General features: G+C 39.9%; 1 protein-coding gene across 8 annotated transcripts in view; it reads right to left on the bottom strand.

Annotated features, from left to right (window-relative positions):
• Positions 1–24,811, bottom strand: part of cnot1 (CCR4-NOT transcription complex, subunit 1) — a 195,582-nt gene that overhangs the window by 67,176 nt on the left and 103,595 nt on the right. For all 8 annotated transcript variants that reach the window (XM_041190966.1, XM_041190967.1, XM_041190972.1 and 5 more), the window contains 5 exons: positions 22,605–22,729; positions 16,579–16,865; positions 3,517–3,595; positions 2,298–2,528; positions 1,046–1,186 (listed from right to left, as the gene is read on the bottom strand). In XM_041190966.1, coding sequence (XP_041046900.1) covers positions 1,046–1,186; positions 2,298–2,528; positions 3,517–3,595; positions 16,579–16,865; positions 22,605–22,729 — 863 coding nt within the window. The remainder of the gene's footprint in view (positions 1–1,045; positions 1,187–2,297; positions 2,529–3,516; positions 3,596–16,578; positions 16,866–22,604; positions 22,730–24,811) is intronic.

The following is a 24,811-nucleotide window of genomic DNA, read 5'->3' as shown; positions in this document are numbered from 1 at the left end:
ACTAGATATTATATTGGTACAGTACTAAGTTTTCTCCAGGGGCAGAATGCGTAATTAAATAAGGCCTATGTTTCCAAAGCTACCATTATCCTTTGAACAATGTTCTGTTTAATGCAGAAGCACAACTATTACAAAGAGCATCCATTGGAGAATTCAATACCCGAGAGATTCAGAACTTAATGCATTCTGAATTGCCTACTGCAGTCATGACTGGTAAATGTTTCATACACTTTGAGCAATTAACTTACTTCCTAATTTAATTATATAAGTCATTCTCATAAATGGTCTTCAATTTCCATAATTAATCCCACCTTAAGGCTTTGACTGATTCAGTGGACCTCCTACTTGTGTTCAATGACCATCAGCACAGTTATCATTCAGCAAGCATCAATGCTTGCGATGTTCAGCTATGCCTTGAACAGCAGCGCTCAGTTCTAATGTAATCACTGCCATTGAGATGAGTGGTTGATGTGCTCCTGCACAGCCTCACATAGATGGCAAATCTGTTTCACTACTGCTGATATACGTGGAACTGCAGTAGTTACTCAAGGCATCTGAACTATGTAAGATTGCAAAGAATAGAGAGCACAGTAACAGGCCATTCAGCCTAAAGTTCATACTGGTATTTAGGCTCCACTCAAGCTTCCTCCCACATTGCCTCATCTAAATCTATCATAACCATCTATTTGCTTCTCATATGCTTGTCTAGTTTCCCCTTAAATGCATCTATACTATTTTCTTCAACCACTCCCTGTGGCAGCAAGTTCCATATTTTCACTACTCTTTGGTTAAACAGGTTTCTTCCGAATTCCCTTTTGGATTTCTTGGTAGCTGTATTATATTATTGGTCTCTAGTTATACTCTTCCCCCAAAAAGAACTAAAACAAATGGTTACATTTAAATTGAAGTCAACATATTTGCTGGGGAAACTGCCATGTGATATAAACAGGCTGCTTTCAAAAGCCAAGACTGAAGGAGAGCATCACTGCAAAAAGAGAAAATGGTGTGTCAGACACGGCTGCTGCACAAATCTCAGAACACCCACCTTTTGTGTCATGTTGGACTGCGAGAGGTTGTTGAAGATAAAAGCCACTTTTTCTTGAATATTCTCAGGTGGTTCCACTATCCTCTCTGCCTGGTCTGTGGCCACCAACAATGTTTCTATGTTAGTTGTATTAATGGAGGGCTAAAAAAACAAGAGGACTTTGCTGTGACATACATTTTATCAATGGGATTACATTAAAAGTTTTTGCCAAATTGATAATTTGGAGACAAATTGGCTGCTCCTCCAGTGTAAAAACTCTACAGGTATAAAAGATTAATTTGCTGCAGGTTTGAAAGAGTTGGCAGCCACAATAAGAGGTTAATTTTGGAAAGAGAGTTCAACATTACCATCAAGGACATTTAAAGCCATGAGCATTACAGTAGCAGAACCATCATTTATTGTGGTTCCTTTTATTAACTTCCAAACATTAATAGAGAAACAGAGGACGTAAAATACCCAGGTATGTGAAAATCATTCGTAGAGGGTTTTAAACTATCACAAATGCAGACATGCTAATATCCTATTGGCCAGGTAGATTTGAGTATTTGGTCTCTGTCATTTATATGGCTCAGTTTAAGTTGAAATTTTGCATTAGCTGGACATTTTATAGTGTGAATATTCTATCACACATTTAAGTGCTTTGGTTAACATTTCAGGTACTTTGTTTATAGGAAGAGATTAAGGTAAATGCACTAGGTCTGGTGTTACAAGGAAACTACAAACAGGGCAAAATGCTTTTAAAAGGCAAAGTTACAGCTCAAAAGTTTCTGCTTGAGGTAGGAAATATTTACATGAACACCACTCAATAAAAGCAATATTTCTAGCATGCAAGTGTTCAGAAGGGGAAATTAGGCATCAAGTTTGATAAAAGCCTAAGTGAGCTTTGAAGTTACTTAGATGCCACTGATAGATATGTGCCCTATTCACAAATCTTGTGAAATCCAGTATCATACTAAAACAATGATAGTTAGAATCTAATGAAGTGACAAATTAATCAACAGATCTCACTCGCTCTCCCACCAAAATTGTGGGTAGAGGAAGAATATAGAATGTAAAAAAAATGTACAGAAAACATTTTACAATAGTCATTCTGTTACTGTCCAATGCTAATATATATTTCAGTACCTGAGAGTCAATCATAAATTTGAAAGCAATCTGGAACTTCTTAGCAACTAAGTTTCTGAAAGCTAAAGAACATTATTTTGAAACAGCTCCATCACTGGTCACAACGTAAAACCATTACATTACTCACAGGTACATCTTTCTTAAAGCTCACTCCAGTCGGCCTGGTAACTGTAGTGGCTTTGGTCACGGTAGTGGTTGTGGATGTGGTTACAATGGCGCTGACTTGTCTGGTGAGGGGGGTCTTATTCTGAGCCTGTGCTTGGGCCTGAGCCTGGGCCAATGCAATACTGCCAGGAGTTGTAATGCTACCTTGCATTTTCACAGGAGGGTCTCTGGACTGCTGGCCATACTCAATGTACTGAAACAAATACAAAAACATTTAAAATGAATATTAATACTTATTATTTCTAAGTTATGTAAAATTACTGTAGTGTACCTAGAAGTCAATGTTTTTGATAAAACCACATAACCCTGAAAAAAAAATGTACCTAGTCTACCTCAAATTGTAAACTACTGCCCCCCTGCTTTAACCAAACAGAGGCTTAAAACTCCCCTATTGTCACTACAGTGAAAACACTGCCACAAGTAGAAGTAAGCTATCAATATAGGTCCTGGGTTCAATTCCTGGCTTTGGGTTTAATTGATTTCAGTTTGGAAATGGGGATGGTGGTCCTAGTAGAAACTACAATTGCCCTGAACCACAGGGCTGGACAGAGGGTGAAAGGGGGAAAAAAAGATTAGTCCAAAGTCCTCATCCCTCTTTCGAGACCCATTCTGGAAACACATGTGGACGTCAGTAAAGGCCAGAATAAGACATACCTACAATGCCGTCCACAGTCCACCGAATCACTGGCTACTTAGGCAAGGTTATCGTGGAATTAGGCTCCAGGAAAGAACTCACCTATTCAGGTGATCAGAGAAGAAATTGGCAGGTAGGCAAGGGAAGAGTTGGCATAAATAGCCCACTCTAGAGCAAAAGGACATTAAGCTCACAGTAACTCAGATAAGACTTTTTGACAGCAATGGAAGCTAGCTGTGCTGAAACATACAACAGCTTCTGTACATAGCAAATTACCTCCAAGTAGAAAATGTTTTGGGGCATACTGATATGCAATGAAATGCTGTAAAAATCTAAGTTCTGCATTTTTTATATTCATCAGAATCAAATTCCAGTCCCATGCATAAAGAATTCACACAAAAAAAAGTCACACTTGCAAGTTGGCTCAACCAAGGAGACCACCACACCCATGAAGACTACTGGTTACGGGTGTCAGAATGAAAACTGCAGCGACATCGCCACAATATGGTTACAAAAACACTCAAACCATTATTGGAGCACCACTTACCTCCTGTAAATGATGAGGAAACTGTAAGAAGTGGCCAATAGAAGCCAAGTGCTGACAATACTGGGGATAGTCCTTCAATCTATAATCAGACCAGAGTTCATCATTAGAGTAACAGGGGTAGTGTTCAGGCAGGCATTCATATTACTAAAAGAGATAATTATACCATGCAAGAATATGATTGATGATATATACTGTACCTTCATACAAAGCTTATAATTGCTTTTAAGAAGGTATAGCATTCAACACTATGAGCTCACAGCAGCAATATAACACTCCAAGAACTTTTAATAGAAAAAAGGGCATTATGGATCAAGCCTTGACATAATCCATTCTCTTCAGAAATAAATCCAATTGCTCCCGTCCACATCTAAGTTGTTCACTAATTACTACACCAATTTTGCTTTTTACACCTTATTTTTTTTAAACTTATTCTGGCATATGAAACCTTCACCAAAGGGATCAATTTACCCGAGTCAACTTAATCAGTCCCCTTCAAGCATGAAACCTTTGGGTCAGGTAACCTAAAAGTTTCCTTTCTAAACAAAATGAGCACAACTTTAACATTTACTCATAATAAGTATCCAACACACAATCATCCTGGTGGGTCATTGTTGCACCTAGAACCATCATGATGGTTGAGGTCTAACTTCTCAAGGGTAATAATGTCCCATGTGGTGTATTATTCTAGTCCAGGACTGAAGATTGAAGGTCAGCTGAGTGGGTGAGGGAAGGGAGTTTCTGACAAATAGGTTGTACAGTAAAGCTTCTTCAGATTTATACATTACCCTCTGCTAACATAACCTAGTATTTAAAAAAGACTCCAGTCCAGTACTGTATGGTTTATATGCTTGGGGATTATTAATTTCGAATCTTAAACTTATCAAGATCATACCACCCAAACCATATTCAAAGCAGCAATAAAAACTGAAAATGATGAAAATACTTAGCAGGTCTAGCAGCATCTGTGGAGAGAAACAGGTGAAACATATTGGGTTGATGACCAGAGCTTTGTCCACAGATGTTGAGCATTTCCAACATTTTCAGCTTTTATTTCAGATTTCCAGCATTCACAGTATTTTGCTATTTTTTTCAATGAAGTAGCAATCGCCAAAGAAAATACTTCACAAGCCATGGAGGAGTTCCAAGCCTAAAATTCAACTGTATAAATACCACAAAATGCTGAGTGCCATTAGGAACATGCCAGAGTACCACAGAGGAAATCTGAATAAATCACGTTTTTTTTTGCACTGACACGTTAATGTTCAAATACTGCCGTTCACAATTTCAGTACTGTAGTATGAGAACTATTTCAAAATAGAACTGGTTAAACAAAGGGTGTGCATTTCAGGGAATTTGTCCATGGTTGTGTTATGTATCGTTCGCTATCCTAACATAAGGGCACCACCGTAATTACAAAAATAATGTAATAGGGATCAAATTAGCTCTTCCTGTTAGACAGCCACAGGTACTGCTGCACATGTTGCATCAGTGTCAACCAATTCATATTATATTTCATATTATAAGGCCTCTCCATCAAACTTGGAGGTACACACTGTAGGAATGATCTACTCAATCTAATTATTCTAGTGAATTATAAGAGAAAAAAAATCCTATTTAAAGAATTTGGTTCAACTAAGGCCAGCATCTTAACTAACAACCTGCTCCAATTAACTTTTGAAATAAAACATAAAATGCTGGTACGGCTGGCAGCATCTGTGAATGGAAAGAGAGTTAAGTTCCAGGTCTCTGACCTTTCATCAGAACTGGATAAAGTTATAGATGCAACAGGCTTTAAGCACAGAGACAGGGGAAAAAAGGAAGAAAACCATAGGGAAGTCCTATGATTGGGTAAAGACAGGAGAGAGTCAATGAAAAAAGGGATGATAGTGTAAAATAAAAGGAGATGGAAAATGGAACAGGCAAAGAAACAAAGGTTGAGTCTAGTGGAGGTGTAAACTTGAATTATCAACAGCTGGGGCTAGAGCTTATGATTTGAAGTCGTTGAGTCACGAAAGTGCAGAATTGAATGGTGAGGTGCTGTTCTGCAGGCTTACAATGAGCTTCAGTGGAACAGTGTAGAAGGCCAAGGACAGCCAGAGTGACAGTGGAAGAATTAAACTGAAAGATGACTGGAAGCTTGGGGTCATGCTTGTGGGCTGAACAGCAGTCACCAATCCAGATTTTATCTCTCCAATGTACAGGAGGCTGCATCATGAGGAACGAAAACAGCATACTAAATTGAAGAAAGTAAATGGAGAGCTTGTTTGGGCTCTGGATGGTAGGGAGTGTTAATTATATATTGATTGCATTCAATTATATGCAGTTTGAGGGCATTAATTGTGCTTTGACTTGGACACATATAAAGAGACCGTTTACTGTGTTTGGTTGAGTTAGGAGGTGTATGTTTGCGGTGTTTCACTCTGTAAATAAGTATAAGACAATACTTGGTAGTACAGAATGTGAATTGCTGAAAAGACAGGCATGTTACTGAAGACTTTCATCTTGCACTCATCAGGACAGATGCAAGAATATCAAATTTCAAAGGATTACAACAATTTACACCACAGGAAAAAAGGGGCGCTGACTGGTTGGCAAGTTGACTGATTGCTTTCTCCATGGCGAACACCTCAGCCAATGGGAAAGCAAAGGCTCCCTATGCTTCCAGGAATCAAAAAAGGGACAAGGCTTCGACATATTCCTTTTGTTTGAGGGCAGCAAGCTCCTGCAATATGAATGTATGTCGCTTCTAGCAAGTGTAAATGAATCATGTTAAGAGCTCCGGTGATTATCTTAAATTGGTTGTTAGTGTAGCTAATAGCGCATTCAAGATTGTTCAGCAACTGCTGCCCAATTGCGGAATCACATCTAACAGTAGACGTTTTGTTTTGGGTTTTGTAAGCACAGGATAGTTGAGTACGGTCTGCATTCTGCCTATTATGAACAGCCAAAGAACATGTTTGCTTCGATCAGCCAATCACTGGGATATATAACCTACATAACTGAAATCACGCCGGCACTGAATTGAACAACATGTTCCTCGTGGCAAGGCAAAGTGCCTTCCTAAGGTGCAGTGCCCAACACTACTTATTTGCTTTTGTACCCTATATCTCTATTTATAAAGCCCAGGACCTCTCATACCTTTTTAACCACCCTTTCAAACATCCCTGTCAGCTTCAATGATTTGTGAACATACACCCCACCCCCAGATCTCTCTATTCCTGCACCCACTTTAGTGTTACACCTTTTAAGATTTTCCAGCCTCTCCTCAATCTTCCTACCAAAATGACTTCACATTTCTGTCATCCAAGGAGCTCTGGCTTTGATTGTCCTACCATGCTTCATTGTGGGAATGTACCTTGATTATCCCCGAAACGTCTAATCCTTAAAGGCCACCCATTGTTCAATTAAAATTTTGCCTGCCAATCTTCGATTCCAATTTACTGGTGCCAGATTCACGCAATGAAATTGGCATTCCTCCAAGTTAGTTTTTTTTTAAACTTTACATTGCTCCTTTTTCCATAGCTAATCTAAACCCTGTGATACTATAATAATTGTTTCCAAATGTTCCTCCACTACACTTGATCCATCTCATGGCCCAGAGCCAAATTCAGCAATGTATCCTTTAGGCTAGAAAAATTCTGATCTAGAAAATGCTCTTAAACACACTTCAGGAACCCTTGCCTCTCTCTGTCCTTTACACTAGTAATTATTCTAATACAGATTGGGAAAGCTCTTGCTGCTCTATATAATTTCCTTGCAAATTTACTCCTTTTTCCATAGCTAATCTAAACCCTGTGATACTATAATAATTGTTTCCAAATGTTCCTCCACTACACTTGATCCATCTCATGGCCCAGAGCCAAATTCAGCAATGTATCCTTTAGGCTAGAAAAATTCTGATCTAGAAAATGCTCTTAAACACACTTCAGGAACCCTTGCCTCTCTCTGTCCTTTACACTAGTAATTATTCTAATACAGATTGGGAAAGCTCTTGCTGCTCTATATAATTTCCTTGCAAATTTACTTCTTTATATCTATCCCACTAGTTGGTGGCCTGTCGAATATACCCAGTGGTACAATTGCACTTCTTTTGTATTTTTTTTAAACACTAGCCAAATAGATTTTGTCCTTGAGCCTTTACCCCAGGGCATCCCCTCTCTTCAGCACATTTTCCTTAATCAATATTGCCATGCCCACTTTTTTTCTTCCCAATCTTTGCTGAATATCTTAAATTCATTAATATTTATACCGAGTCCTGCCCTTTTTCAAGCCAGGTTTCTACTATCCTCACATCATATTTCCAAATATTTAATTACACAATTCACTAATCTTATTCATCATGCAGCATACATTTACACAAATACACTGTAAACCTAATTCAGTCCTTCTTGTCTATCCCTGTTGAGGGCGATTTAAGTATAGCAGAGTGTCCTTTCAAAACGCTGAAAGAAGAGAAGACACAGTTGAGTGTCCTATCAACCAAGTGGGGGGAAATCCTTAGATGAGGCAAAAGGAAGACAACTCAGGAGCACAGATATGGAGGATGTTATTGTCAGAAGAGATGCAACAGAAACTGGGAGCACTAAACAGAATTTTTAAGGAGGAGGGGTGCAAAGTCAAGATAGCTGTGGGAATCAGGTGGCTTATAGTAGATATCAGTCAATAGCTTATCTCCAGAAATGACAAAGTGGTCTATGTGATGTCAAGAAAAAGATTTGGAAGCCAAGTTAATGAAATTTTCCAGTTCAGAACAAGAGCAGGAAACAGCACCAATATAGTCATCACTACAGCACAAAGATGAAGGAGGGGACCTGAGCAGGACAGAAACAGAATATTCCACATACTCCTCAAAATGATAGGCATAGTTAGCTTCCATAGCAACACCTTTTATTTGGAGGAAGCGAGCTGAGTCAGAGGAGTTGTTGTTCATCATGAGAACAAGTTTAGCCAGGTGGAGGGTGATGGTGGGGGATGGAGACTGGTTGGGCTTCTATCCAAGGGAGAAACAAAGAGCCCAACAGATTGCCCTGAGGGGGTAGAAGTGCAGAGGAATTAGATGCCCATGATGAAAGGAGGAAGTTAGAGCTAGGAAAGTGAAATGGTTGGTGGAGCGGAAAGCCTTAGAAGAGTCAGGAATGAAGTTGGGAAGAGACTGGGTGAGGTAGAGTGAAAAAAGAGCTGAGATAGAAAGAAATCAGTTCCATGGTGCAAGAACAGACTGAGATGATGGGCCTGTTTATGGATCTTGGGGAGAAGTTGGAAGCAGGCAGGGTGGGGTTGGGAGACTATGAGGTTGGAGACCATGAAGGGAAGATCTCCAGGAGGAGGAGACCAGTTACATTTCCAGACAGGTGTACAGAGTGAATTACAGAACTAAGGGCCTAAACAACTGAAGGCGCAGCCACCAATGGTAGAGGGGTTAAAACTGGGGATGCACAAGAGGCTAGAATTAGAGGAGCACAGATATTTTGTTGGGTTTGAGATTACAGAAAAAAAGATAGGGAATGGTGAGGCTATGGAGGGATTTGAAATCCACTCTAATAAATGGTTTTTGGTAAGCAAGCATAAAGATAGCAATCACGGAATGAAAGCTTAGGAATTGGCTGCTGAGAGGGAGGGGCTGCTGGTCCCTAAGGAGTTACCTTAACTTTGAGTGAAGAAGAGAGTGGAGAGCGGCAAACCAGTTTAAAAGAGCCAGGGGCTCAGTCTGTGGACTGGCTGTGTTCTGAGAAAAAAAGTGACATCATAGGGAAACAGGTAAGTGATTAGTTAGTGAGCATTTTGCTCTTATCTTTCAAAACTCAGGTAATTTAGCAGTAATTCTAAGATTTTATTAGTAGTAGTAAGGTTTACTAGCAGTAGTAAACCTTATTAGAACAGTAGGGTCTAGGTTTCTAATCTCTAGGTTTATAATAATCTATAAAGTTAAAGCATGGCAGAACAGCTCGGCCATGTGGAATGTCCATCCTGTAATGTGGAAAATCGAGGACGCTTCCCATGGTCCAGATGACCACATATGCAGCAAGTGTCACCAGCTGCAGAAACTTGAGCTTTGGGTTTCGGAACTTGAGCGACAGCTGAAGTCACTGTGGTGTATCCACTAGGCTGGGAACTATGTGGATTGCACATTTTTGAAGATGGTCACAATACAGGTTAAGGGAGAGGGGGCAGAGGGGGAAATGGATGACTGCCAAAAAGTCTGGCAGGACCAGGCAGGTAGTGTGGGAGCCCCCTGAATCCATCTCATTCACTAACCCGTTTTTCGTTTTGGATACTGGTGAGGATGATCATTCCTAAAATGAGTGCAGCCAAGGCTGTGGAACAGTATGTAGCTCAGCTGCATGGAGAGGAAGAAGAATGGAGGGGCAATAGTGGTAGGGGATGCAATTGTAGATGAATTGATGGCACAAATAGAAGTAAATGGCTGTGATCTAATTGCCATTAAGGAGATATGGCTGCAGGGTGGCCAAGGCTGGGAACTGAATGTTCAAGCATATTCAACATGTAGGGAGGATAGGCAAAAAGGACAATAAGGTGGGGTGGCACTGTTAGTAAAGATTGAGATCAATATATTGGTGACAGAGGATCCTAGATTGGAAGATCAAGATGTAGAATCAGTTTGGATGGAGCTAAAAAACAGCAAGGGGCTTGATGGCACTTACTCATAGGCCATCAAACAGTAGTGGTAATGTAGGGCACCGTATAAATCAAGAAATCAGAGGTGCATATAACAAGGGTAATACAGTAATCATGAGGGACTTCAATCCATTTATAGACTGGGTAAACCAAATTAGCACTAATGCTATAAAAGGCGAATTCCTGTAATGTCTACAAGATGGTTTTCTAAAACACAATGTTGAAGAACCAACAAGGGAATGGGCTATTTTCGATCTAGTATTGTGCAGTGAGAAACGACTAATTAATACCCTTGTTGTAAAAAAGCCTTTAGGGAAGAATGACCATAATAAGATGGAATTTTATATTAAGTTCCAAAATGATGCCGTTCAGTCCGAACCTAGGGTCTTAAATCTAAACAAAGGAAACTACAGAGTTATGAGGGGCAAGTTGGCTGTGGGAGATTGGGAAGCTACATTAAAAGGCACGATGGTAGATAGACAATGGTTAGTATTTAAATAATTATACATGGTTTACAACAAATATACATTCCTTTGAGGCACAAAACCCTAATAGGTAAAGTGATCCAACCGTGGGTAACAAGAGAAGTTAGATTGTATTAGATAAAAGGAAGAGGCTTATAAAGTTGCCTAAAAAAGTAGTACATGTAAGGACTGGAAGCTTTTTAGAATTCAGCAAAGGAGAATCAAGGAACTAATAAAGAAGTAAACAAGCAAGAAATATAAAAACGGACTGTAAAAGCTTCCATAGTTTTCTAAAAAGGAAAAGATGAGCAAAGACAAATGGAGGCCCGTTACAGGCAAACAGGAGAATTTATAATGGGGAATAAAGAAATGGCAGAGAAACTAAACAAATACTGTGTGTTTGCCTTCATGAAGATACAAAAAAAATCCCAGAAATACTATAGAACCAAGGGTCGAGGAACTGAAAGAAATTAGCATTAGTAAAAAGGTAATACAGGCAAAATGAATGGGACTGAAAGTTGAAAAATCCCTTGGACCTGACGATCCACATCCCAGTGTGTTGAAAAGATGGCTGTAGAGATAGTGGAAGAATTGGTGGTCAACTTCCAAATTTTTATAAATTCTGAAATGGTTCCTACATATTGGAAGATAGCAAACATAATCCCTGTTTTAAAAAAGGAGGGAGAGAGAAAACAGGGAGCTGCAGGCCTGTTAGTCTGACATCAGTAGTAAGAAAAATGCTAGACTCTATTATAAAGGATGTGATAACTGAAGGCTTAGAAAATAATGGTAGGATTGGGCAAAGTCAACATGGATTTATGAAAGAGAAATAATGTTTGACAAACCTGTTGGAATTTTTTGAGGATGCAAGTAGCAAAATAGATAAGGGGGATATCAGTGGATGTGATGTATTTGGCTTTTCAGGAGGCTTTCAATAAGGTCCTACACAAGAGTTGAGTGAAAAAAATTAGAGGGCATGGGATTGGGGGTAATATGCGGGCACAGATTGATAATTGGTTAACAGGCAGAAAACAGTAGGAATAAATGGGCATTCTCAGATTGGCTGTGACTAGTGGGGTATCGCAAGGATCAGTGCTTGGGCCCCAGCTGTTCACAATCTATATCAATGATTTGGATGCGGGGGCCAAATGTAATATTTCCAAGTTTGATGATACAAAAGTTGGTGGGAATGTGAATTGTGAGGAGGATGCAAAGAAGCTTGAAGGAGATTTGGACAGACTGAGTCGGTGTTAAGAGCATGGCAGAAAGAATATAATGTGAAACCATGTGAAGTTATCCACTTTGGTAGGAAAAATAAAACTGCAGAGTATTTTTTAAATGGTGAGAGATAAGCAAGTGTCGATGTCAAAAGAGACCCAGTTGGCCTTGAGTCACTGAAAGCTAACATGCAGGTGCAGCAAGCAATTAGGAAGGCAATGTTGGCTTTATTGCGAAAAGATTTGAGTACATGCGTCAAGAAGTCTTGCTGCAATTGTATAGAACCTTGTTGAGATCACATGTGGAGTACAGCGTACAGTTCTGGTCTCCTTACCCAAGGTAGGTTATACTTGCCATTGAGCGAGTGCAATGAAGGTTCACCAGACTGATTCTTGGGATGGCGGAGCTGTCCTATGGGGAGAGATTGAGGAGACTGGATGTGTATTCTCGAGTTTAGAAGAATGAGCGGTGATCTAATTGAAACATACAATTTTTTTTTAAACAGGTCTCGACAAGGTAGATGCAGGAAGGTTGTTGTCCCTGGCTGGGGATCTAGAACCAGGGGACACAGAGTCTCAGAACAAGATATAGGCCATTTAGGACTGAGATGAGGAAGAACTTCACCCAAAGGATGGGAAATTTTTGGAATGGAATTCCAAACCCTAGAGAGCTGTGGAGGCTCGTCATTGCGTATGTTCACGACAGAAATCGACAGATTTCTAGATAGTAATGACATTAAGGGCTATGGGGATATTGTGGGTAATTGGTATTGAGGTAGAAGATCAGCCATGATCTAACTGAAAGGCAGAGGAGGCTGGAGGGGCTGAATAGCCTACTCCCACTCCAAATTCTTATGTACCTGTACAAGGGACACCATTCAATCTGTAAATGTGACCAGGTGACTAAGCTTCTGGTCACCCATCACTAATTCTCAGCCTTGCTCTCACTCTAACCTCTCCTGTCTCAGCCTCCTACACTGTTCTAATGAAGATCAATGCAAGTTTGAAGAATAATACTTCATCTTTTTGCCATCCGGACTCAACATTGAGTTTAATTAGAGATCATAACCACAGCCCCATTTTTTTCAAATGGCAGCTGTTGATGACAATTACTCCCATTTAGATCTTCTCCAGACCAATCCTTTGTTTCTTTACCTGTCTCATCAACATCTTTTTTTAAATTTAACCTCTCTGGTATTCAACCTATGGTAGATCTTTCCTTTTGTTTTTTACCTTCTTCCCCTACTTCGACACTTGCTTAAAACTTGTTACGTTTCTTAACCCTGGCATCAAAGCAGCATTTGACCAAATGTAGCATCAAGGAGCCCGAGCAAAACTGAAGTCAATGAGAATCAGAGTGAAAGCTGGCTGGAGTCATACCTAGCACAAAGGAAGATGGTCATGGTTGTTGGAGGTCAATCATCTCAGTCCCAGGACATCACTGCAGAATTCCTTAGGATAGTCTCCTAGGCTCAACCATCTTCAACTGAATCATCAATAACCTTCCTTCCAACATAAGGTCAGAAGTGGGATGTTCGCTAATGATTGCACAATGTTCAGCACCATCTGCAACTCCCCAGATATTGAAGCAGTCCACGTCCAAATGCCGCAAGACCTGGACAATATCCAGGCTTGGGCTGACAAGTGGTAAGTAACATTTTCACCACACAAGTGCCGGGCAATGACCAATTCCAAAAGAGAGAATCCAACCAACAGCCCTTGACATTCAAAGGCATTATCATCACTGAACTCCCCACCATCAACATCCTGGGGGTAGAAACTGAATTGGGCTAGCCATTTAAATACCGTGGCTGCAAGAGCAGGTCAGGGGCTAGGATTCCTGCGGCAAGTAACTCACCTCCTGACTTCTCAAAGACTGTCCACCATCTTCAAGGCGCAAGTCAGGAGTGTGATGGAATAATCTCCACTTGCCTGGACGAGTGCAGTTCCAACAACACTCAAGAAACCTGATACCGTCCAGGAGAAAGCAGCCTGCTTGATTGGCACACCATCCACAAACATTCACTCCTTCCCCAACCAACATACAGTGGCAGCAGTGTGTACCATCTACAAGATGCACTGCAGGAACTCACCAAGCCTCCTTCGGCAGCATCATCCAAACACATGGCCATCTCAGAAGACAAAGGCAACAGATACTTGGGAACACCACCACCTGAAAGTTCCCCTCCAAGTCACTCACCATCCTGACCTGGGAAATATATCACCGCTCCTCCACTGTCACTGGATCAAAATCCCGGCACTCCCTCCCTAACAGCAACTGTCGGCATACCTACACCACATGGACTGCAGCGGTTCAAGAAGGCAGCTCTCCACCACTTTCTGAAAGGCAATTATGGATGGGCAATAAATGCTGGCCTAGCCAGCAATGCCCACATCCTGCAAATGAATAAAAAAAATTTCCAGTTCTGATGAAAGGACATCGATCTGGAACTCTTATTGTTTCTCCTTCCACAAGCTGCCATCTGGCCTGGGTCTTTGCCACATTTTCTGTTTTTACTTCAGATTTCCAGCTTCTGCAGTATTTTCCTATTTGCCAAATTAATTTTTGTTCACTGATTTTGGAACTATTTCCATGCTCCAATGTCAATGAATTCAGGTCAGGAAACAAAGTACAGAAACTAAGTAGGCAAACACATGCTGCTATAAGCAGCTAATGTGATGTAAAACCCGAGTCAAGCATTTTACATGGGTTTAATCTCAAATCATGAGTTCACTCCAAGGCTGCAGTAAGATGCATTCTGATATGAGCCTGAGAGTTATGCTTTCCTCTTTTCCTTCCAATTGTCTGATAATTATGAGTTAAACCTGTACAGTAAAACTGTAAAGCTGTACAGTATTTCACAAAAATATGGGAAGGGAAAAAGGTGGTGGCAGCAGTATTGATCGGAAAAAACTATTGCAGTACTGGAGAGAGATGATGTAGTTGATGAATCCAAGGGTCTATTTGGTTAGACTTAATATAGGAGCTATTAAGTCACTGAGTGTACAATGTAGGCTAAAATAGCAGGAAGAATATAAAGGAGCAAATTTGCAGCTGAATTACAGATGGACAATAAATTTTGACCTTGCCAGCAATATTCAAATCTCCTGAGCGAAGAAAAAAAGTTAGAGTAGTGATAACGGAGGCGCTTCCATTATAATAATATGGACAGTGGTAACAATATAAAGGGCAAAGAGAGGGAGGAATTCTTGGAACACTTCCAGCCCAATAGGGAAGGAAGCAGCACTGGATCTAGTTCTGGGGCATGAAGTGGAACAAGTGAGCATGTTTCAGTGGGGAAGCAGTTGGGAACAGTGATAATATCAGGTTTAGAATAATTATAGAAAACGACATGGTACAATCAAAAATAAAAATAGTAAAATGGAGGAGAGCTAACATCGGAGTTGAAAAGGGGTGTGGCCCTGGTGAATAGAAATCAAAAAATTGATAGGGAAAACACTATCTGAGAGGATTTCAAAGAGGGGTTGGTTCAGGTACAGAGACCACATTACTAGCAAGCGGAAAGAGGAATGACATCCAGAGTCAATTCCCTGGATAGCTAAGGATATAGAAGTTAAAACAAGACATAAAAAGGAGGCTTATGACAACTGTACGTTCCATAATACAGTCAAGAGTCAAGCTGGACACAAAGTAGAGAGGAGATATACAAATGGGACAAAGAGGGCAAAGAGAAGAGTATTGGAATAGATTAGTGGTTAACTTTTAGGAACCAAAAATTCTATTAAAAATTAGTAAAAGGGTAAAAAGGGTGATCAAAGGAAAGGCGAGACTGATTAGAGGCCAAAAGGGGATATTCTTCCAGAGGTGCAGAATATGGCTAAGCTACTAAATGAGCACTTCGTCCTGTCTACACTAGAGAAGTGGCTGCTGTCAATGTAGCAGTAGAGGAGGAAATAATGACGGTATTCGATCATATAAAAGTAGATGAACAATAAAGATACTGTGGCATTCCTCAAAGCAGAAAAGTCACCTGGCCCAGCAGGGATACATGCTAAGTTACTGAGGGAAGTAAGGGTGGAATTGGCAGAGGCTCTGACCATAACTTTCTAATCCTCACTGGATAAACGGGTGATGCTAGAGGACTGAAAGATTGCAATTGTTTTAACCACATTTAAAAAAAAAGGGGGAATAAACCCAGGTAGCTACAAGCCTCATTTCCTGATGGCAGTTTGGGCAACTTTGAGACAAGTGACGGAAAGGGTTGATGAGAGTAGGGCACATGCAAAACATAAACTACACTTTCAAAAAGGGTATGAAGTACTGAGAAATGAAACATGCCTGCAGTTTTTGTAACTAATTTCAGTCAAGGTCCATCAGTAATGCTCCAACAACGATGACCCCCAACTACAGTGTGACACTTGCACTTCATCCACTCATTTGAACAAGACCATCAACATTCATGTCAAATTATGCACAATGTGGATTCACATCCAGGGCCTAGGATGAGATCACCCATAACTCATTTCACTACAACATTACAGACTAGACCCCAGATACGGAAGGGCAATGCTTAAACCTAATCCACCTTGCTATGATCAAATTCTAATCCTGAAAATACCATGAAAAACGTGTGTTCTCTGAAACAGATTAAAACAGAAAACAAGCTACCAGCATGACCAACCATGGCCCGAACTCTTGATATCACTGTTCAGATCAACTTTTTTCTTCAGGGAAGTTGCCCATATCCAGACTCTGATATAGAAACAATTTAAATAAAACATACCTATTTTTAAATCTGTCTAGTGCAGCAATACCGAAGTAGTACATCTTGGAGTCAAAAGGTTTGCGCAAAGCTTCAAGAACATAGCGCAGTGCAAGTCCCAATGCCATATAGGTGACCAGCCCTTTTTCGATAATTCCACCAAACAGGCAGGCAGTGATGTGCAGCTCCTTATCTGGGTACTGGGGGAAGAAGCGATACTCCTCAAAGAGATTACGTAGCATACAGTTAAAAACTTCCCTTTCACGTTTGATGCTGGAATCCTTAAACCTTTGCAGCATTTCCAAAACCTACAGAAAGAGGAGGAAATTTAAGAAGTCAGCACCATTTTTTTCAGAGTCAGCATAAAAAGTAAATGGTATCTGCATGGCAATAATTGGTTATATAGGAACAGAATTAGGCTATTCAGCTGCTCAGGTCTGTTCTCCAGTCAATTAGATCATGGTTGATGTGCACTACAAATCAATTTTCCCACCTTTGTTCCACAGCACTTGATGTCCTTACCTAACAAAAATCTAACACTATCAGTTACTTTGCTGTGTACTCTGAATTTGGGCTTCTGGGTCTCCAATTAATGAAATTAACTAAACCATCTATTTAACAGAAGTCCCGCTTTCCAACATGATGGGGCTGTGCTTTAAAGTGGTTAAAACTATAAAGTTGGAAGTGCAGTGATTTCCCTCACTTCTGGAAAGAGAGTCTCCTGAATGTGTTGCCTGTGCAATTCTTAAGTGAAATATATTTGAACAGTCAACCAGCAGTGTAATGGGTACAGGAACACAACACAATATTTCTCCTCACTTTCACTGTTCCCCAAGAAAATCACGGATAGTACAACTGAACAGTTGATTAGAAAGAACTCAAATCACAAAAAATGTAATGACAATGGCACCAACTGAATTTTTTTTTAATAACTAGGACTCTCAGTCAGCCAATTTAGAAATAATAACTAGCTTTTGTCAGGAGGGAAATGTTGGGATTATATATTTTCAAATGCAATTTTAATCCAACCAACTATTTCTCCAATGTATCCCAACCAGTGGTTTCAGATCACTGGACTTATTACCTACCACAGGCACACTTCATATTAAGCCACAATCAATTTCATGCATTTGGAATGTTTAGCCAGTGTCACAATGTGTCAATTTCATCTTACTCCATCAACTCAGTTAGTAATTTTAAAAAATAGCATTCATTAGAAATTACAGTATTTCCTCCCCAGTTTCACCTTTTCTCCGGGTTAGGACAGTAGTCTACAACTTTTTCTACATTATCTCTTGCTTGAGATCAAGAGGCTCCAACCAAAATCCTACGGACCAGACAAAACCCAGCACAGCTGTGTCTGTTATTTTAAGCATGAGACTGGAAGGATGCTTCACTGCTATGAAGTCAACTTAAACACCTTTATATTGGGTTTAATGATATTTTTGTTCCTCTAACTCTTGATTCACACATCTCCCACAACCAGTGGCAAATTCAAAATTATGTTTTCCAGATACACAAATGACCGCAGCTGGGCTGACAAAAAACTCAATGAAATGCAGTTTATAATGCTTCGATTTTATCTTTTCTTACCAATTCCATATCAAAAACACCAGAATTTTGCACTTGGAAATCACTCCTCCTCAAAAGCTACCATGAACTTCATGCAATCCTACAGCTGGCTCAAGTTCCACACACTCCTGCTGATAGTGTAGCTGCTAAAGGAACGTATTAAACTGCAGAATTCTCTGCAGTTCCTGGGTGAAAGACAGCTGTTGGACTGGAAGCCAACAAATGGCTATGTTCACATATGGAAAAAACCTACAGTGAAAATCTAATTCTCACCGGATAAACATCATAGACCATGACAAATGTTACTTTTTAAAAAATCACTTGTCCTTTCAAGGCCTACGGTTACATAGACATAGAAGAACTAGGCCATTTGGCCCTTCAAGCCTGCTCCACCATTCATTATCATGGCTGATCATCCAATTCAATAGCCTGTTCCCACTTTCTCCCCATATCCTTTGATCCCTTTCGCCCCAAGAGCTATATCCAACTCCTTCTTGAAAACATAAAATGTTTTGGCCTCAAATACTTTCTATGGTAGCGAATTCCACAGGCTTACCACTCTGGGTGAAAAAATTTCTCCTCATCTCAGTCCTAAATGGTCTACCCCGTATCCTCAGACTGTGACCCTTGGTTCTCGACTCCCCCGCCATTGGGAACATCCTTCCTGCATCCACCCTATCTAGTCCTGTTAGAATTTTATAGGTTTCTATGAGATCTCCCCTCATTCTTCTGAACTCCAGCGAATATAATCCTAACCGACTCAATCTCTTCTCATATGTCAGTACCACCATCCCAGGAATCAGTCTGGTAAACCTTCGCTGCACTCCCTCTATTGCAAGAACATCCTTCCTCAGATAAGGAGACCAAAATTGCACACAATATTCCAGGTGTGGTCTCACCAAGGCCCTGTATAATTGCAGCAAGACATCCCTGTTCCTGTACTCGAATCCTCTCACACTGAAGACCAACATACCATTTGCCTTCTTTACCACCTGCTGCAACTGCATGCTTACCTTCAGAGACTGGTGTACGAGAACACCCAGGTTTTGTTGCACATTCCCCCCTCTCAAGTTATAGCAAGATAATAATCTGCCTTCCTGTTTTTGCTACACAAGTGGATAACCTCACATTTTATCCACATTATACTGCATCTGCCATGCATTTGTCCACTAACTCAGCTTGTCCAAATCACACTGAGGCATCTCTGCATCCTTCTCATAGCTCACCTTCCCACCCAGCTTTGTTTCATCTGCAAATTTGGAGATATTACATTTAGTTCCCTCATCTAAATCATAAATATATATTGTGAATAGCTGGGGTCCCAGCACCGATCCCTGCAAGTACCCCACTAGTCACTGCCTGGCATTCAGAAAAAGACCCGTTTATTCCTACTCTTTGTTTCCTGTCTGCCAACCAGTTTTCTATCCATCTCAATACACTACACCCAATCCCTTGTGCTTTGATTTTACACGCTAATCTCTTGTGTAGGACTCTGTCGAAAGCCTTCTGAAAGTCCAAATAAATTTATAAAGTCCACATCCACTGGCTTACACATTCATCCATGCCAGACCAGGCTTCTGCATGACAAGTGAACCAAGGTTATCTTGTTCATTCCAATGCATCTCCATTAAATTTGGAAAATAAGTATACTTTCTCATGAATACTACATTATATCATCTGTTTTGAGTAGAATGCAACACCCATGGGCCAAATACAAAATAATGCAGTAGTCACAGCTTAGACTATGCATGTAGCACTGCAACAACCAAGACAGACTCACAAAGAGCAATGCCAACAAATGAGGCAAAAATGAACAAACTTTCTTCAAAATAAAGGATGAATACACTTTGTACAGAACCCACCCAGAACCTGACAACTTGATGAATCAATTCTGCATCCCACAGGGGGCCAGAAAACATCACCATCTAACACCAAACTCCCCTCCCTTTCCTGAAGATATGCCTCAGTGGGTACGAGGCATCCACATATCTGACAGTTTTATATCTGTGGGCTCAAATGGTAAGAGTGGGCAGGACACTATACGGTTAAGGGACTGCATTATAACCAAGCACAATCCTGGCCTCACTCAAGGCTTATACACGTAACCATTAGCAGGGATCATCAGAAAGTAATCAGAAGAAAACTGTTTTTTCCTTCAGCTAGCCCTTGCGGTATCAGTATGTCTTGCTGGCATTTATTGCCAGGTATAACTAAATGGCTTACTTGGCTGCTGTAATGTGGGACTGAAGTCTCAGACTGAACAGATTTCCTTCCTTAAAGGATATTAGTGAATCAACCAGATTTTGATCATCATCAAAATCTTCATGGGCACTTAACTGATAACAGATTTTTAAAACTGAACAAAATCTCAAACTGCCATGGTGTGATCTGAAACTCTCACCTCTGGCTTTTAGTCCAGGTTTAAGGATTATTAGTTCAGTAATCAAACCATTAATACCCCATAACTTATTCTATACTTTAAGAAGTTGTTCTTAGCTTCTGAGCAGCTGGGAGCTCCTGCAATGAAAGTGGGGAATGCCAGGATTTTGATCCAGCGATGAAAGATTGGAAATATATTTAATATAGCTTAATGACTATAACATAGGCCGTGACTTTTAGAAAATGGATTGTAAAGCAGATGTGTATTTAAGCATGAAAAAGTGCTGCACACTCTCCCAATTTTTATTTTCCTACAATATTAGAATCTTAAATGCTTACTGATTTGACATATAAACAATTTAATAAATTAGAAACACCAGCAAAATGAGTTCTTAAACAATCCGGATAGCAAAAGGCGAGTCAGGTTCATTGATGAGCACAATTCTCATCTTGTGTGGGCCAAGTCACAGCAGTGCATTACTGGTGCTCCAGGACAACACACCAAGCAGTATTGCTCTTGCTTCAGACTTTATTCACTCAAACGAAATACAAAAACAAAATCGACTGCAGTGGTTCCTTCCTCTTCCTGGAGTGTGTCTTAAGGACTGCTTCTTTGTTCACAAAATGCAGAAAAGCATCTCAAAGTTTGCCTTTCTAATCCTGCCAAACACACCCTGGAAAGTCCATGAAGTCTAAGAAGGAATAAAAAGTTGTGCCTGGTACTAAGACTACACAGCATGCCGATTCCGGACATACTTATTCAAACCATAGGCTGGGTATGATTTTACTTCTTCTGGTGAAATTTCCTGAAGTTTCCCTCTAAAAATATTACACTGAACTGCTCACAGCTTCAAAGCAATTCTGCATAACAGGAAAACGTTGAACATTCTCATTTTGCAAATCTGTTGACGTTGGAGAATAGGTAAGCTAGAATTCACCAAAACTGGTCAGTGCATTGGTCATCTCATTGAGTGAATGAGGATAGAAGGGGAAAGTACCACCAGATTAGTCCCAAGGCCAAGCCATTAGCTAAACCTGGAGGAGGCTGTTCTCACTAAAAACATGATTCACTTTGTCATCCATCACAGATCATGACATTTGAGCTTATTTCAAAAGAAAAGGTGCATGTATTAGCCCAAACAAGTTTTAAAAACTGGTGGCTGCTGATTTTACATTCATGGATGTTGTTTGCCGTCTTTAATGAGTAACTACTTAAGTTGAATAGGATAACGAATACTGCAGTTTGGAAATGTTAAAAGATGGAACTCTAAATTATTCCTAGCTATTCAATTATGCACCATCAAATTCAAATGCAGTTTTTTTTTTTGCAGCTGCGTTAAAACTGCTCAACTGGGGTGGGAGAAAATGACTGCATTCTGTCCCGAAGTTATAAAGCTTATACTCAACTGTAATTTGTGGAAATTGAAAACTCATCCACTTTCATTCTTAAAAAAAATGAAGGTAATATAATCAGGGTTTATATCCCAAGTTTATAACATGAAGGGTACTTGGGGCTGAAGCACTCCTGCCTGAGGAAAATGGCTCAAGGTGATATTCTACTATGAAGGGATAAGTGAAGATGCTACATTCACTGTGCTTCTCAGAAAAGATTTCAAGTTTTAAGCTAGGAGACCATTTTAACTATTGGAGAGAATGCTGAAGCTCTGAGCTCCACTTGTCTTGAACTCTAGTATTAGGTGGATTCTGTCTTTTATCACCGAGTGATTTATATTTTGAAATAAGCTTCAGTGATTGATATATCTTGGTAAATCTCTGGCCTGTGTATAACAGTTCTGCTTATCTGGATTAGAATAGAGCCCCGATGTAAGTTCCAGAACACGGTTTACTCTAAATAAGATTCCTGTATGCACATGCTCAATGACTTGAAATATCTTAACATTCTACCTCTAACTTGCTCATGGAAACTTATCAGACAGGCAAATTAGAAAAGATTATGAAAGAACCTGAAGCAACAGTGTCTTGAAGACTTATGCACTTAGCCTATTCAAGGGTATTTTGTACTCAAATTAACTCATGCAATGCACCTAAATTGCCGGTAAATGGATTTTAAACATTCAGTGATAATGGATACTCACCTCATCAACAGACATGGTAGGATGGGGTGGATGGTTGTAGATACGTTGGAAATAGCTGTTTGCTTCATCATCGATCTCCTTGCTAAAGTGCTGATTTGCCTCTGGCCATACCTGAGAGAGGTCAGCTGTGTGGGACAGCAAAAAACAGGGAATAAACCTCATCAAAATCTACTTGATAACTATTGCTCAACAGTACGTGCAAAGCAACAGACTGACATATAAACAACGTGCATGGTTTTTGTCAGCATTGGATCATCTTCACAGAATTAATAAACAAATGATGCAATTGTTGTTTGAAGAAACTGTTACAAATAAGCTGCAATATTTTGCACTGTAAGTATTTCAAATTGGTTCCATTTGAAATCACACTTGTTAACCATGTGAACACAAGATTCAGATTTGAGATCGCACCCCGCACCTACTCCCCCTTCCCTAACTATTGCCACCCTGGGGAAGAAAAGTTACTTGTGTGTGTGAATAATGGGCAATCCATCCTACCTAATAAATCTCCCCATTCTGCAATTTCACTTGGCAACAGACACAACTAATACAATGAGAGAACACTGGAGTGATAGGCACAAAGACCCACTGAGCAGATGGATGCAAGTTCAATTCCCTCATGTGCACCGAAATCCTGATATGGGAAAACACAAAGGGAATTTGGCTCTTATCTGCAAAACAGGCTCAAGGTGCTGCATGGCATACACCTGGTCCCTATGCTTCTAAAGTAGATGAATGGTTGCAAGTGCCAACAAAATAAGGATTGCACATGAATAATAATGGGTTGAAGGGGGTGCACCCACGAAGCTGATAAAGGGTTCAATACCTTTAGAAGAGAAGAAAACTCAAGAAAACAAAGTTTATAATTAGAGATTGCTGGGTGAAAATTAACCTTGCTCTTTTCTAGACAACACTTGTAGAGTTTGAGAGTTAAAAATCAATTGAAACCAATTCCAAACACTTCCATTTGCTGAGAATGATAAATGAGCCACAAATTTTTACAGAGACCAGGATCTGACTTGTGTACTGCACAAGTTTCACTTTCACTGATGCACAAATGAATAACCACTTTGGCAGAGCATTTTGCTGAACTCTCAGTGAGGCAAAATAAAACAAGTTTAAGGATTCCTTACAGAACAAACATTTCCAGAAATGTGTTGCTTTTAATTTGGTGCATTTTGGTAGGTTAAAGCAGAAAGGATCTATTTTTCAAAAGTTAACTGATTTAAGTAAAAATTACTTGGCAAGAATTCATCAGCGAAGGAACAGATATAATGGATTTGGATTGTGAGTGTTTTTTTTTAATCTAAAATGAATACCAAATTGGTTAGTACTTCTGTCATGTAGTGTTAATTCTTATAATTGAACAGGAAAACTGTGGTGTTGATAAATTCCAACATGGGCTGGCATTTCACAAACATGCAGACAAGCATTCATAACAATGCATGCATCCACCTGAGCAACCTAAAACAACACTCAAAATAGGCTCAGGATAGAGATATCTCAATGTTACACTTTTCAGCACTAGTGTAAGAGGCAGTGAGTTCTTTATCACAAAAAAGGTAGAAGAGAAGGACAAAACTCTACTTCCCCCAAGCATCAATCTTCATCCTCTAGCCCCAGCCCAAAATCTTGGTCATAATCTCAACCTTTTTGTTCAGCCTCCTATATTGCTTCAGCCAAGCTTAATGCAAAGCTCGAAAGCAGCAATTGCTGAATGAGTATCGACTGATAATCCCAAACCTTCCAATTTTGCTGCTAGATTTTGGATTCTCTCAGACACTAAGCAGCTTTCTTGTTTTTGGATGCAGGAGTTTCTTTAGAAAGAGGGATTAAGACAGAATAAGACTTCAAACTTCATCTTACTTTCAATGGTACTTAAAAATTATCCAACTTTCTAAAGGTGATCTGTAGAAGTAGTTTACCATCAGGCCTTGTGATTTTCCGTAAACTGCTGGCTCAGCAGCCAATTACCTGAATCACACATGTCAGCTAATATGGATTCACATCTACTTTTCTGCTAATCTGGTTTCTTTGTGAAAGAACTATTAGCTGTTGGTAGAAACAACTTCCTTGCTTTCTATTACAACCTTTCAACTTTGACTATGTTATTCAGTAGTTGTTGATACACACGACATAGGTATACTGGAGTATAGATATACTCATTTTAAAATGGACCCAGTATGATCTTTTTATTCATTCATGGA

The sequence above is a fragment of the Carcharodon carcharias genome, chromosome 7, assembly GCF_017639515.1.
Source record: "Carcharodon carcharias isolate sCarCar2 chromosome 7, sCarCar2.pri, whole genome shotgun sequence".
Classification (NCBI taxonomy): Eukaryota; Metazoa; Chordata; class Chondrichthyes; order Lamniformes; family Lamnidae; genus Carcharodon; species Carcharodon carcharias.
This window is presented reverse-complemented; position numbering and strand designations above follow the sequence as displayed.